The sequence below is a fragment of the Panthera pardus genome, unplaced genomic scaffold, assembly GCF_024362965.1.
Source record: "Panthera pardus isolate Hobbes unplaced genomic scaffold, ASM2436296v1 HiC_scaffold_13, whole genome shotgun sequence".
NCBI classification, from domain to species: Eukaryota; Metazoa; Chordata; class Mammalia; order Carnivora; family Felidae; genus Panthera; species Panthera pardus.
The window spans coordinates 72,472,185-72,487,008 of NW_026526688.1; the positions used below are offsets into that span (position 1 = coordinate 72,472,185).

The window sequence follows — 14,824 nt, forward strand, 5'->3', positions numbered from 1 at the left end:
AGAGCTATGTATCTGTACAAAAACTTTACCAATAACCACAAAATGTGGCAAAATGCCACAAAAATTATTTTTTAATCTGAACCAATTTTAGTGAAGACAAATTCAACTCCAACATAGGAATAATACGTGTTCAGAAAGTTATAACAGTTAGCAATGGTTAAAAGTATTGAGCTGTATGTTCATTTGTTGTCACATAAATAGTATTTACAAAGCAGCAACAACTTGAAATGAGAAGCTAAATGATGGGTTACATTTCTAAAACTGAGAATTTCAGCTTTCAATTTTGAGTTGCAGAAACTTTTCACTAAATGTGTATTTGGTTTTAAGAACACCTGGTGAACTCAGTGGTAAAGATTTCCCTCATCACTCGCCAAAATACTAATTATACAGCAAATTTCAGTTTATCACCTGGAAGTCATTCAAATAGCTGGTAACGTTCCCTGAAGGACTGGTCCATAGGAGGAATAATTTAAAAAAAAACAAAAACAACAACAAAAAAACAATACAAAAGAGCCTGCAGCTCCCTAGGGAAATTGGTGTTGGGTAGTCTTTTCATCAGATGAGGGGGCAGTGAGCAGCACATCACCCCCAGTCCATGCCCTAATATGATTTGAAAGGCAATTTATTCAGCCAACCACTTCTAGCAATGCTGATGTCATGTTGATTCCTTGTTCAGGTTTCCTTCACTCTGAGAAATAGTCAAAAGCATTCTTCTGCTTTTACTCATAATTTGACCTAGCATCCAAGCAACTATAAGCAAACTGTTCACTGCCCTATCTTTGAATAGGAGTATTTTCACGGAGGCTCTGCCAACCAGGTTTCTTTCCACAGATCACACTGCAATTGCTTCCACTCGGATCCTCTTCTCCTGCCTTAAAATGGGAAATCAGGATGCACCTGGGAGCCCTTCTCAACCGATCTATAGCTCTGGTCGGAATTCATCTACATATTTTCACACCAGAGCTTACTTACACGTTGGTAGCCTCTGTGAAAGAGTCATTGGGACCATTGTTCTTTTTTACCTCCAGGTTCTTTTTAGTCTTGAACGTCACAGACACCTCAGAGTGAATGGCATCCAACCTCTGCTCACAGCGGAAGGCTGCTAGGAAAGCCTTTCTATAGTTGCTGTTCATCCAGCCATAGAGAAAGGGGTTGGCAAAGGTGGAGCACATGGCGATAATGTGGAACACGGTGAAGATGAGTTTGTACTCCTTCAGGTCTAGGACTTGGTTGTCAATGTCAACCGCAAGTTGGAAGGCATGGAGAGGCAACCAGCTGACTGCAAACACCACTACCACGCACACCAGCATTTTGGTCGTTTTTTGCCTTCGCTGATGGTAGTGATCATTAGCAGCTCCAGGGCTGACATGGTTCTTAAGTTTACTCCAGATACGAGTGTAGGAAAAAGATATGATGCCCAGAGGCAAAACGTATAGGATCAACAAGGAAGAAAGACTGTAGATGGTGCCATAGATGTTCTTCTCCTCACCAGGCCACTTCTCAGTGCAGACCACAATCTCAAAGTCGGGAATAATCTCAATCAGCGAGTACTCGCGGAAGATGGCCAGGGGGCTTGCAAGCAAGGCACTGATGCCCCAGGCCAGGCCAATAATCAGGAAGCTGATTCTCTTGGAGATCTTGCTTTCCAGGTGGTAGACAATGCAACGATGCCGGTCCAGGGCAATTACCGTCAAGGTGATCGTGGACACTTGCACTGCCAGGCCCTGGGCATAGGGTACCAGGTGGCACAGGACAGGACCCATTTTCCACTCCCCCATTAAGGTGTAGGTAAGAGTGAATGGCAAGCACAGGGTGTTCACCAGAAGATCTGCCACAGCCAGATTGGCAATGAAAAAGTTGGTTACTGTGCGCATGCTCTTGAATTTGATCACCACGTGAATCACCAGAGAGTTTCCAATTACCCCGAGCAAGATGATAGAGCAATAAGCTAATATGAGGATAATCTGCACCTCAATCAGCATGGTGCTGTCTAGAAGCTCTGGCTCAGGGTCAGGGGCCAGCTCACCTCTAGGAGTGGTTTGCCGTGGATGGTACTTCTCCACCTTCATTTCTTCCACTGTCTGGTTCTCATCAGCCTCTGCACCTACTGGGCCCATTTTCAGCACCTAGCACAAGAATATACAATTTGAAGAAGAGGAAGAAGAAGAAGAAGAAGAAGAAGAAGAAGAAGAAGAAGAAGAAGAAGAAGAAGGAGGAGGAGGGGGAGGGGGCGGGGGGAGGGGGAAGGGGAAGAGGGGGAGGAGGAGGAAGAGGGGAAGGAGAAGAAATAACATGGAGCAAGGAAAACACAAGGGTGACGCAAAGGAATATCACAAATGGATTGGTTTCATTTTGGTTACGGCTCAAAATACATGTCCCCTGATCCCTGTAACCGTGCACAGTGTAACATTTTAATAAAGCAGGACCATTATAATAGTTTATTCACAAATATGGATGAATTAAACCAGGTCCCTGAAATGTATATTACAACAGTAAAGTGTAATACCTATAGTGTAGACATAAATCCAGTGTGAATGCTACCAAATTGAGTCAATCTATTTTGAGTGGGATAAATGTTACAAACTTTACCGATTAATTTTATAACTTCTATTAACTCTTCAAATTTATTTTAAGGTAGACAAAGAAAATTACCCTCAATATCTTAACTGCTTCAAATTTATAAATATAGCAACAAATTTCACAGAAAAGAGAAAAATATTAAAGCCCTTTGAGTGGGGCCTGGACTTTGGAAGTATAACATAGAACACATAAATATAAACTGAGCATATTCATTTTATAGCCATTTTTTCTAGTGTTTGGGTTAGTGTTAAAACTAGGTAGCCTGTGTAAAACGGTTGCTTTTTTTGAAGATCTGAAATAAACTTCCTACTGACACACAGCAGAATCCCACACGGGATCTACATGAAAAAAAAATATGTCCAAATCTGAAGCATCTCTCTCTCTAACCTCTAAATATAAAAGTTTTGACGCTTTTCTTCTCCAATCACACGCCCTCAAGACTTTTCTTTCTGCATGCCCTACTTCAGTCAATGTTATCCCCATTGATTACACCGTGGGGAAGGTTAAAAAGCAGGTAACCATTCTAGACTTTGTCAACTCATTTAGTCTCCACATTTTTTTTTAATTTTTTTTTTAACGTTTATTTATTTTTGAGACAGAGAGAGACAGAGCATGAACGGGGGAGGGGCAGAGAGAGAGGGAGACACAGAATCGGAAGCATACTCCAGGCTCTGAGCCATCAGCCCAGAGCCTGATGCGGGGCTCGAACTCACGGACCGTGAGGTCGTGACCTGAGCTGAAGTCGGACGCTTAACCGAATGAGCCACCCAGGCACCCCTAGTCTCCACATTTAAGAGAACCCTCAGACTGACTTTTTTTTAAGTTTATCTATTTATTTTGAGAGAGAAAGAGAGTGCAAGCAGGGGAGGGGCAGAAAGAGATGGGTGGGGAGAGAGAGAATCCCAAACAGATTAATGAAATCATGTATGCATGGTATCCACAGATCGTGCAAAACAGAACCTATTCAAGAATGTAAGGGAGGGAAAATTAAATGCAGAGTACCTAGTGACTAGGGCTATCCACTGGAAATAGAATCACTATGGACTAGTCCTGTGGGAACGAGATCCAGAGAGAGGCTACTGAGGCACTGCCCAGAAGAGAAAGGGAAGGAGAAGAATACAGGGGATTTTCCATTCCTCTGCCCTCTAATTACCTGCCAATGCCTCCTATGACCAAACTCAGCCAAGTGCCCGGTGACTTGGGAGCCTGAAAATCTAGTCTGCAGGAGTCAGCCCTCTAGAGGAAGGGTAAGGAATGGAGCTGAGGGCCCAACTAGGCACTGTCTGTGGGCTGAATAAATATGACTCACCTACCAACGTAGGTAGATGCTATTATGATTAATAAAAACCAAATTTATTTAAAAGAGGTTCAGAATTAATGACAGCAGCCTTTTGTCATTGTGAATACATTCAAAAATTACTAAGATGTTGGGCTCTGGATGTTTTTACAAACTTGAAAAAAGAATTTCACATTAGAAACCAACATATGATATTGTTTTCAGCAATCTGGAGACATGGGGGAAATGATATGATCACATTCGAATTTCAGAAAGACCATTTTAATGTCAGAGTAGGCTCTTTCTAGTAAAAGGCAAGAGCCTGAGAGTGGAGGCACTACCCCGTTGTTATTCCTCCCCTCTCCCTGCACAAATCCTGGTTCCTGGCATAGGTTTTTAAATGCTTGCTAAATGCATGTTATAATAAGTGTAAACATCACGAGGGTGAAGCCATGCCTGGCATTTTGCACATGCTCAATTATTATTGCTAAGTGAATGAATGAATGAATGAATGAGAAGAGGAAGTGACATAAGTCACAAGACTATTAGAGTAATTTTGGTAAGAAATCAAGGACAAAGCCAAGGTGGTAGGAATGATGAGGACCCGTGAGAAAGGTGTATAAAATCAGTCTAAGGGGCACCTGGGTGGCTCAGTCAGTTAAGCATCAGACTCAGTTTCAGCTCAGGTCATGATATCACAGTTCGTGAGTTCGAGCCCCACACTGGGCTCTGTGCCATCCTAGTGATTCTATTTCCAGTGCATGGCCCTGGTCCCTGGGCTTTGGTCACACCACCTACTCCCTGTGTCTGTCTGGCTGGAGGCACTAATGACTGTGTTCTTGCTAATCCTTGAGTGGCTTCAATATCCTCTGTTTGGCTTCCATCACTTGTGTAATCAATTCTCCACATTTAATTTTCCCTCCCTCACATTCCTGAATAGGTTCTGTTCTGCATGATCTGCTGATACCAGGCATACATGATTTCATTAATTTGCTCTCCCACTAATGGTTCTGCACCAGCCTACAGAAGATAATCCAACTCCATTATATGACATTCAAAGCTCTTCTTGAACCCATTCCTGCCTATCTACCCTCTGGCTTCATCTCTCCTGACACGCCAATAGGTATCTTATGCTTCTGTCATACTAAACTACTTCGGATTCCTTCAATACATCAGCTTTTCTCATGCCTCTCTGCTTTCCCGTTCTGACCTGGGAAGCCTCTCGGTTACCCAACAATCTGTGCTGACTTCTAATACTACAAGAAGCACAAGCCCCAATGCAATCATTCCCCCACCACAGCAATCTCTTTAAGGACAGAAACTGGATCTTTTCCATCCATTGTGTAATCCTTAGCACGCTAACATGTTAACAGCACCCAGTAATTTGGCAAAACAAATAAGAAGCTACAGGAAAGCATAATTCCTTGTTCTGATATGACATCCTTGAGCTTATTTTCTTGTTCTTAGGTAACCACCCCTGCAAGAAAATTGTTCCAAGATCCCTCTTAAATCAATCCCTGATTAGAGCATTAAAAACTGCCAGTCAGTATAGACCATAAGGAAACTTTCTATCTGAGGGGCCTACCACACACACACACACACACACACACACACACACACACACCCCTTTCAAGGAGCCTTACTGCAGAGAGAGAGAGAATTCCATATAGTCATATTTTGCTTTACTGATATTTTCTAGTTCTGTCTGCATAAATTTCAAATAGCATGTTCCAAGGAGCCTTGACTCTCTTTTGTATTTGCCTCCATTCTTTAGAAATTAGGGGGAAAAGTGCAACTAATTATCTACATCTTGGAGTGTATATTTAATAGGCTACACCTTCTCCCTTAAACTAAAAGAGACTTTACAGAGTACAATTAATCAATGCTGACAAGTCATTAACAGGATTAACAAGACTCCATGAGGTCTGAGTTTGAGGTTTGCCACAAGCTAAATTGAGAGTAAGCCTGAGATAGAAGGATATGAGTTTGTTTATTAACTTGTTTTGCTTTTCCTGTTCAGTTCCATTTTCTTCATTTCAAAGCCCCTTTATTTAAAACTTCTCTGCAGGAATGGTTATTGATCTACAGGCAATTAGCGTATGGATACTAATCACAGTTCTCAAGCACACTGCTGGCCCTCAGCCAGGGCAGAGCATTGCCCAGAGAATGCATCATTTCATGTTTAGGCTTCTGGAAAAGTGGAAGAGGAAAAGAGATACACAGAGGGAGCTGACTGATTTAAACTCAAAAGCACAAACATTAAAAGATAAGTAGGTGAGGGAAAAACCCTTTCTTTGAAACAAGACAATATGAAGCATTCACATCAGTCGGGTCTTTTAAGAACTGTGAATGGTGCAGTTTTCTTGAACAAGTGAATCTTTAGAGATTCTGTTACAGAAATATTTTCCTGTTTGTAGAATAGGAAAATGACTTCAAGTTTCTTTTTTTTTTTTTCTTCCAGAGATAAAGAACTTCAAATCACCTGAGTGACAAACCAGTTTATACTTTCACTGCATGTTTAAATTTGTGGGGCTTTTTTTTTTTTTTTTTCTACAGTACCTTAATTGCCACAGATTGGCTTTAGTAAAACTTAACATCTGATCAATCACAACACCTTCCAGGCATTTGTCCTGGGGAAAAATCCCAGAAATCATGCTACAGACTCTATACTGGTTAGTCCTGGGGGAGGGGAGTGGACTCCAAGAATGCTGCATATAAGACAAGGCTGTTTGGTTCACAAGCAGAAAGTTGAAAACATTCACTGAAGAGTCTGGTAATAAATCACTTTCCCTATGTTTGAACTTCTGGCCTTTCCTTGCAAATAGCATGGTCTATTTCATGTGATTGCGTGTAAATGACATGCCCCTATTGCAAAACGTCTTAAAGCTTTTACTTTTGCCTCCTCCCTGTGCACCATATGCTCCTACCCAGTGGGTGAGCCCTTCTGGTGCAAAACCAGTGAGTGCTTAAATAAATGTATTCATTCTTGAACAGCTTTGGAGAATTCAAGATGACCTCCTGCTTTAGACAGGTGTTTGATTTTTTTTTTTTTTTTTTAAGAGAAACAGTAACAACTTGCTGCTCTGGAAAGATGATAACTTCTCTCTAAGAAGGGTCAAGGAAATAGTGAAGAACCTTCAGCAGAAAGGGAAAATTCTAGCGAAAGTAGAAAATGGGGATGGCTATCACCCCAACCCCCACCTTCAGCCTAAATGAGAGAAAAAAAGTCCCCACACTCATGAGGACCTCCCCCATACCCTCTTCTCAGGACCAGAGCTCTTTGGGGGTATTCTCGTTCGCCAGTGTGAATCCGAGTTACGACTTACTTACTTACCCGGTCTTGGCGTTTCTGCTGAGACGTGGAAGCAAGACGTGTACGGCCCGTCCGTGCAACGATTATCTAGCCCTCAGAGCTGAAGACGGCACTGGAAGGTCCCCAGACGCAAGCCCAGTTCCGTCCGTTCCGATGGTGCAGGACCGCCAGCGGCGCGCGGAAGCGCGGCGGAGCGCGGCGTCCGCCGGGCAGTCGAGCAGCTGCGAGCTGGCGCTGCTCCGCTCTACCGCCGACCTCCGGGGCCAAGCGCGCTGGGGCACCGCGCTGCGCGGCACAGAGCAGTCGGCTGCGCTGGTGAGGATGCGAGGCTGGTGGGGGGCGGGGGCACGTGGGTGCGGGGAGAGGCAGCCCTTCCCTGGGAGAAACAACAACAACAACGACAACAACAGGTACAGAAGGGCGGGGGGCGAGGGTCCCGCCGCGCAGAAAGCTGGACGGGAAGTTTCCGTGGCGAGGGAGGGGGACAGCGTCCACGGTGTCGCCGCTGTCTCCAGGTTTCGAAGCCCGCGCAGCGGGACCCTACTCAGCGCGGCGCCCCCTCGCGGATCCCAACTATCGCCTGCAACTGCTAGTTTCACCCCAGTCTCCGGCGACCCCCAATTGTGATATTCTGGCGGTTTGCACCACTCCAACCTCCTTTCCCTTCCACGAACCCTTTCCTTTGCTCTCCGCTTCTCCGTTCCGCGAGAGATGGCCCTGCAAAAAGCTCCTAGATTCGGGGTTCACCAAATCAGCCAGGGAAAGTCGAAGGCGAAGGCGGAGCGGGGGGACTCAGGTTCGGGCGAGGGTGCTGAGGTCACGGCGCAGCGAGCAACGGGAGACCTCGAGCTGGAGGGAGGCGGACGTGGAGGCAGAGGGCCGTGCCTTGGAAGGGCTGAGAAAACCCCACAACTTCCAGCCAGGAGTTGCTTCTTGTTTTGCTTGTTTGTTTTTGTTTGTTTGTTTGCTCATAGGAACAGAGTGGGGACCCGGACCCTCGCAGAACCACAGAAGAGCGTCGCACAACTGCGCCAAGGACAAACCCAGGGCACTCACACCAGGGGCTGGACCCGTCGCCGCGCTCCCACGGGAAGGTAAAACGAGTTCAGATGCCTGTTGCCCACCACTGACAATTCCCCTAACGGGTGTCTGCTGACAGTTTACAAGTTGGGTATTGCGAGTTCAGATTCAAAATCCGGCGGGCAACGTGTGTGATGTGCACTCTTCCTGCAAAAGGTAAAATAGAGAAAACAATGGGTGACAAACAATCTTTCTCCAGTTAGTTGACTTCCTGATCCTTCGCTCTTTGATCGTGACCCAAGCCACTAATGCCAGGATGAGTGAGTGCCTGTGGAATACTCTAATCTTTTTGTGGCGAAGCCTTGTTAATGCCTTGAGCCATCAAGCTGAGTTAGTGGATCAGAGCAAAACAGGGTTGTGGCATCAGTCCACGACGCTGAGGGGTCTGTTTCCTCGGGATTCCTCCCAGAAACTCTAGTTAGAACCATTCCTTATAGAAATTTGCAACCAGCTTCTCTGTCCCTTGTTCAGTTTTAGAGGGGGAAGCAGATCCTGCCAAGTTAGGAAAACAAAGGCCTGAAATTGGAAACCAAAGTCTTTCCTAACTGGCCCGTGTTGAGGTTTTGCACACATTACTTTCCCTCTATTCATTAGTGTCTTTATTTCTGAAGTGACGATGGCCATACTCAGTTCACTTGGAATTTCTCTTAAGTAGAAAAAAAAAAAAAAAAAACAGTTTAAACAACTCAAAATAATATTCTTTCCAAAAATATTAGTTATGGCTTCCCCTAAAGAAGATTGGATTTTCAGTCTTTTCTGGGCTTGCCCACACCTTCATAATATTGCATGTATAAGTATCTTTATACAGCTTAATCTGAAATTGATTATCTGGTTAATGTAAAATTATGCCTACAGGAGCATAGACGTTTTTTATAAAACAAAGCAGCTTGGGCTTCTCAGTTACCATGAAAGAAAAGTAAACTGAACTGGAAATATACAAGATGTTCCATATAATTCTACTTAAAATATTTTTGTAAATATTTCTTAACCTGGGGAAATATTCCTTGTCACGCCTGTGTTTTGTGCAACAGGTTCCATGCTTCCTAATATATTTGCACCTGTGAATAGTGAACTCTGTACCCAGGAGTTGTAATTTTAGAAGAGTAGGAGTGGCTTGAAACAACAACTACAAAAACATATAGAAAGCACAGAAGAGCAATCAGATTAATTGCTTCGGAGGGTTTGACTGACTTCGATGACATTGATTCTACAAACATTTTTGCCTCCCATACAACTGCCTTTTAAAAGCAGCCTAGCAGTCTTATACAAATATTTATCTTATTCCCTTACAGACATGCGTGTCTTAGGAAACACCCATAGTTCCACAGACATCTCGTCAGCAACTTTGAGAAGACTAAATGACCTCTCTCTCTCCCAATAAAGTACAGAATTGGATGAAAAAATGGATTTATTGAAATTAGAGTTGCTTTATTGTGTGTCATATCATCAAGGATAGCTTTGGCAATGAACTCATGACATTTTTGTTCATTCAAGTCTGACTGATACCTTTTGATGTGCATACACTGTGTGCTATCATAACAATGAACCACTCTGATGAATGCCAATAAAACCTATCAAGACACTGGTAGAAGTTTGTGGAAGGAGTGGTGAAATATGGATTGATCCATAGGGAGACAGGACAGGATTATTGCTGCCTGATTTCTCTTGTGTCAAATCACGGAATTTCTCAGGCAAGTTCCACAGCTAAGAAGAATATACGTTGGTTGTTCCTCAGATAGGGAACAGACTCAAACTCAGATGCCTACCTGGCCTGGGCCAGTGACATAAATGCCCAGCTAAGTTGTGGGAGACGGTGGGGAGTGGTGGGCACTGCCACACCCGTGAAAGCCCAAAAGTACAAGCCTTTTCTGAAGGAGGAGGCTGCTGATTCCACTGAGCTGCCCTGCAAAAATCTCAATTCAGTATTGTCAGATCTGACATTTTAAGAGAACAAAAATGCATATTCTTAAAAATCTTTCCAATTTTAAATGAAGGAAACTAATTTTTAAAAAAGTCAAACCCCTTGGGTGCCTGGATGGCTCAGTAGGTTGAACGTCCAACTCTTGATTTTGGCTCAGGTCATGATCCCAGGGTTGTGGGATTGAGCCTCTCTCTCTCTCTCTCTCTCTCTCTCTCTCTCCCTCTCCCTCTGCCTCTCTCCTCTGCTCATGTTCTTTCTCTCTAAAATTAAAATATTGAAAGAAAAGCTTTTTTAAAAATAAAAGTCAAACCCCCAGGTGGGCCAAAATAAATAGACACGGATAGATAGAGCAAAACCTGCAGCCTGGCCTGTGGGCCTCCAATATCTGATAATATCAGTATGTGAGGTTTGATAAACCTCCTAAAATACCTAAAACATAACTCTATTATCATTTCCCCTACCTCACAGACCATTCCTCAGTGCACCTGAATATAAAAGGAATACAACCAAAGATTAATTGCCAAGTAAGCATTTTTCTTTTCCACTTCTGGTTGAATAGATATTCCCAATGAGACTCTGAAGTAAAGGACCTGGTCAATAACTGAACAATCAGTATTTATATAGTTACAGTGAAGAAATTTCAGACAAACTCTTTGTCAAAAAAAACAAAGTTAGATCACATCAGTAGAGAAAACCACTTGTGATGCACTTACTTTAGATAAAGTACATGATGATATGGATTTCCTTCCATCTAAATTTATTTTGAAAGCAAGGAAGCTTCCCCCAAGTTGTAAATAATTTCATTGTTTACACTATAAAAAGAAAAAACAGAAAAAAAAAGCGAGGAAACGAATACACATGATCTAAAACATCACTGTCCAATAGAACTTTCTGCAGTGATGGTAATGTTCTATCTCTGCATTGCCCAGTAAGGTAGCCACCCAATCACACGTGGCTATTGGGCACTTGAAATGTGGCTAGTACAACTTAGAGAGTGAATTTTATATCTAAAAATTTTTCAAAAACACCAAGAAGAATAAGTATGTTTTGGTTCCTAGTGGAAAGTCCTCCTGGGGTCATTTCTGCCAGAAAGCTAGTTTGTTTGTTTGTTTTCTCACCTTAATGTCAAGTTTCCCTGAAAGACTATTAAGTAACTCTCAACTCATACCAAACCAACCTAAATCACAGAACAAAACAGTGTGGTGCAGCTGGAATGTGGAAGCTGATTCCAGAAGAAGAAAGAAATAAGCTCCATAAGTCAGGACAGCAGCCTAGGAAAGGAAGAAGATTATAGCACCAAAAGAGAGTAGCAAGCCCAAGCAAGGAATTCTCTAAACCCCAGTAATGGAAGAAAAGTTCAGTGAAGCTAATAAAATAATGTACTTAACACAGACTAAACAAACAGAGCCTAATGACAAGTCCCTAGTAAGGAAATAATAATCACATTAACTTAACAGTTAGTTACAGTGTTTAGTATATTTGAAAATGATTCTGTCTTGCTTTATTCAAACGTTCAATAGGAGCACCTAGGTGGCTTGGTCGATTAAGCGTTCGACTTCAGCTCAGGTCATGATCTCTCAGTTTGTGAGTTGGAGCCCTGCATTGGGCTCTGTGCTGACAGCTCAGAGCCTGGAGCCTGCTTCAGATTCTCTGTCTCCTCTCTGTCTGCCCCTCCCCTGCTCACACTGTGTGTGTGTCTCTCTCTCTCAAAAATAAATAAACCTTAAAAAAAATAAAAATAAATTCTCATAAATTTATTTATTTATTTATCCTCAAGTTTATTAGGTCCTTACAGAAATTCTTTGTAAAGTTTCAATAATACTCCCTTGTAGTAAAAATTATGGAACCTAGATATCCTAATGGCCATTTGGGTATAATAATGATGTTCAATTGGTTGTAAATAGATTTCTGATTGGATGTGTGCTCACCTTTCCTTTCAGGCAGGAAAAAAGCACAGTGGGAGTGAAGTTAATAACTGATCAGAGATGATGGAAGTTGCATCAACTTGACATAGAAAAGAGAGACCAGTTTATATGAATGGAGCTGGAAGTGTGTTAACTTTTTAAATAAGTCTTTAAATAAACTAAGTTTTTAAAAACTGGTCAGTCTAATCACATTTGTGATGAAAAGGCTGTACTTCCGTCTACGTCCTTACAAACTTGGTTCATTTGTAACAAGTGGACCAGTAAACATGTGAATGGATAAGAAGTGGTCAACAAATAGTTTCACAAAGCTGATGGGCTAGATTTTCTTAAAAATTTTGTGGGCAGCAGTATGTTATGAAGACAGGTGTCTCAGTCAAGAAAAGCAACTAGTCATTCAAAGTGAAATGTATGCTAAATCCTAAGTTGAGCATAAATATCATTTGCTATGATTTGTATTTCTATGGATTTGGAGTTATTTTTGTTTTGAATTTTTAATTGCAGATTCAACGTGATTAAACAGGATTGTAAGCACTATATGCAGCATTTTGCTGAGATTTTTATCTTTCAGTGATCATCCAAAGTATACTGAGACTGGTAAGGAACCAAATCTAAAAGAATATTTAAATGCAAATGATTCACAGTTCAAATTTTAACATAGAACAAAGGAAGGGAGATTTTTATGTGGAATTCAGAATTTAATCAATGCAAATTTTCATTTGATTATCTGAAACATGCACAGAAGGCCCGTGGCTAAAGAGGAAATATGCACCCTCTTAGAAATTTCAATTTTATTTAATAAGTGTTTATCCTTGTAGCATATAGAGACATAATTTGATATATATTTTTTGAGTCATACACTCAAAACAAATTTAATTTTTAATTTTTTCTCAAAAAAAATGCAAGCAAAATTAAAGCTCTCTCTCATACGAAATTATTATTGGTATCTCTTGACAGATGAGAAACCAAAGATTTCTATATAATTTTTACATATCATTTTGGAGATGGTAAAATGGCCATTCAAAGTAAAATTTTTAAAACATTAATTGTATAATGCAAGTAAGACTTAGCTTAGGACTCACTACTCTTTATTATAAAAATGAATTATATACAATCCATATAAATGTTTTATTACTCACAACTCCTACCGATAAATCTTTATTGAGTGTCTAATTTGTTACGGACACTATACTAGACAATGTCCATAACACCATGAATTACACACAGACCTGCCACTGATTGTCTCTAGTCCATTAAAGGTGTACAGACTTTTAAATAAAAAAGTTCCATAGGAGTGCCTGGGTGGTTCAGTTGGTTAAGTGTCTGACTTCAGCTCAGGTCATGACCCCATGGTTTGTGGATTTGAGCCCCGCATCGGGCCCTGTGCTAACATCTCTGTGTCTCCCTCTCTCTCTGCCCCTCCCCCTATCATGCTCTGTCTCTATCTCTCTCAAAAATAAATAAACATTAAAAAATTAAAAAAAAAAAAGAAGTACCATAAACAGAGTAAGATTCTCTAGGAGACTCTGACATTATAGATTTGGGGCCACAAGGAAGGAATGGTCAGTTTTCTGTTTGTTTTTTTATAAGTGTTATGTGTTGGGAGAATTAAGGAAATGCTTTTTTGGGGAGGTGACTCAACTCAGTGTAAACCTGGATAGAAACGATTCTTGGCTTTACCCAGCACTGGGATGCCATTTTCTTCTCCACTGCATTAACTTGGATGTGTGCTACTGAGACAATGAGGAACTTTCTGAGGAAGAACAATCACTTACACATGTCAAAGTGAAGTTTTCAAAGTTAAAAACATTATTCCCAAACAAAATATATAGTGAGTACATATCAAATATTTAATTGATTAATAAGAGCACCAGCACAATGGTAAAGCTGGATTAAAGTAGGATCGCAAAGGTAGATGCCTATATCTAGCCAGTGTAAGACAAAGTCTTGCATAGAATTAAGATCTTAGATATAAAACAGGTTGATCGGGGTGCCTGGGTGGCCTAGTTGGTTTAAGTGCCCGACTCTTGATTTCAGCTCAGGTCATGATCTCACAGTTTGTGAGTTCGAGCCCACATCGGACCTTGCATTGAGCCCGTCCCCTCTGTCTCTGCCCCTCCCCTGCTCACACTTTCTCTCTCAAAAATAAATATTTTTAAAAAAACAAGTTGATGGCCTGCTGTACAATGAAGCAATAAGTTACAAACTTATATTTTCCACCAGACAGAAATCATTTGCATGTCTACTGGACAATAATCAAACTTAATTTTCTAAAAATTTGTATCAAACTTAATTTTCTATAAGTTTGCATCAAACTTATAGAGCTTGGGCTCTAATCAATAGTAAATAATAAGTCAAATTAAGTAAGTTACCATCACCTGACAAGTCAACTGATCTTCAGGCTCATAAGGCAATGCTCCAATCTGACATTGAAAAAGCATACAATCGTTTCACTCTGCTTTTTCATTGCCTGACCACCCCAAAACCTAGTGACATAAAACAGTTATTTTATGCTGCTCCATTGTGGGTCAGAAATTTGGGAAATGTTTAGTTAGGTAATTCATCTCCGACCGACATGGCCTCAGCTGGAGACGTAGGATTCTCTTCTAAGATGGTACCTTCACTCACATGCCTGGATCTGGGCTGGCTTTGCCATAGTAGCTGGAGGATGCCTCATATGTATCTCTCTTCACACATGGCAATCTCAGAGTTGCCAGACTTAATGCATAGCT

At 41.5% G+C, this 14,824-nt stretch overlaps 1 protein-coding gene across 1 annotated transcript; it reads right to left on the reverse strand.

The window, feature by feature from the left end:
* Nucleotides 1–484: 484 nt before the first annotated feature.
* NPY2R (neuropeptide Y receptor Y2) lies at nt 485–7,300 on the reverse strand. The gene is made up of 2 exons (XM_019441180.2): nt 7,191–7,300; nt 485–2,126 (listed from the first exon to the last, which is right to left on the reverse strand). Exon 2 carries the CDS (start codon nt 2,115–2,117, stop codon nt 969–971), a length of 1,149 nt encoding a protein of 382 aa, XP_019296725.1. The 5' UTR covers nt 2,118–2,126; nt 7,191–7,300; the 3' UTR covers nt 485–968.
* Between the last annotated feature and the right edge of the window lie 7,524 nt (nt 7,301–14,824).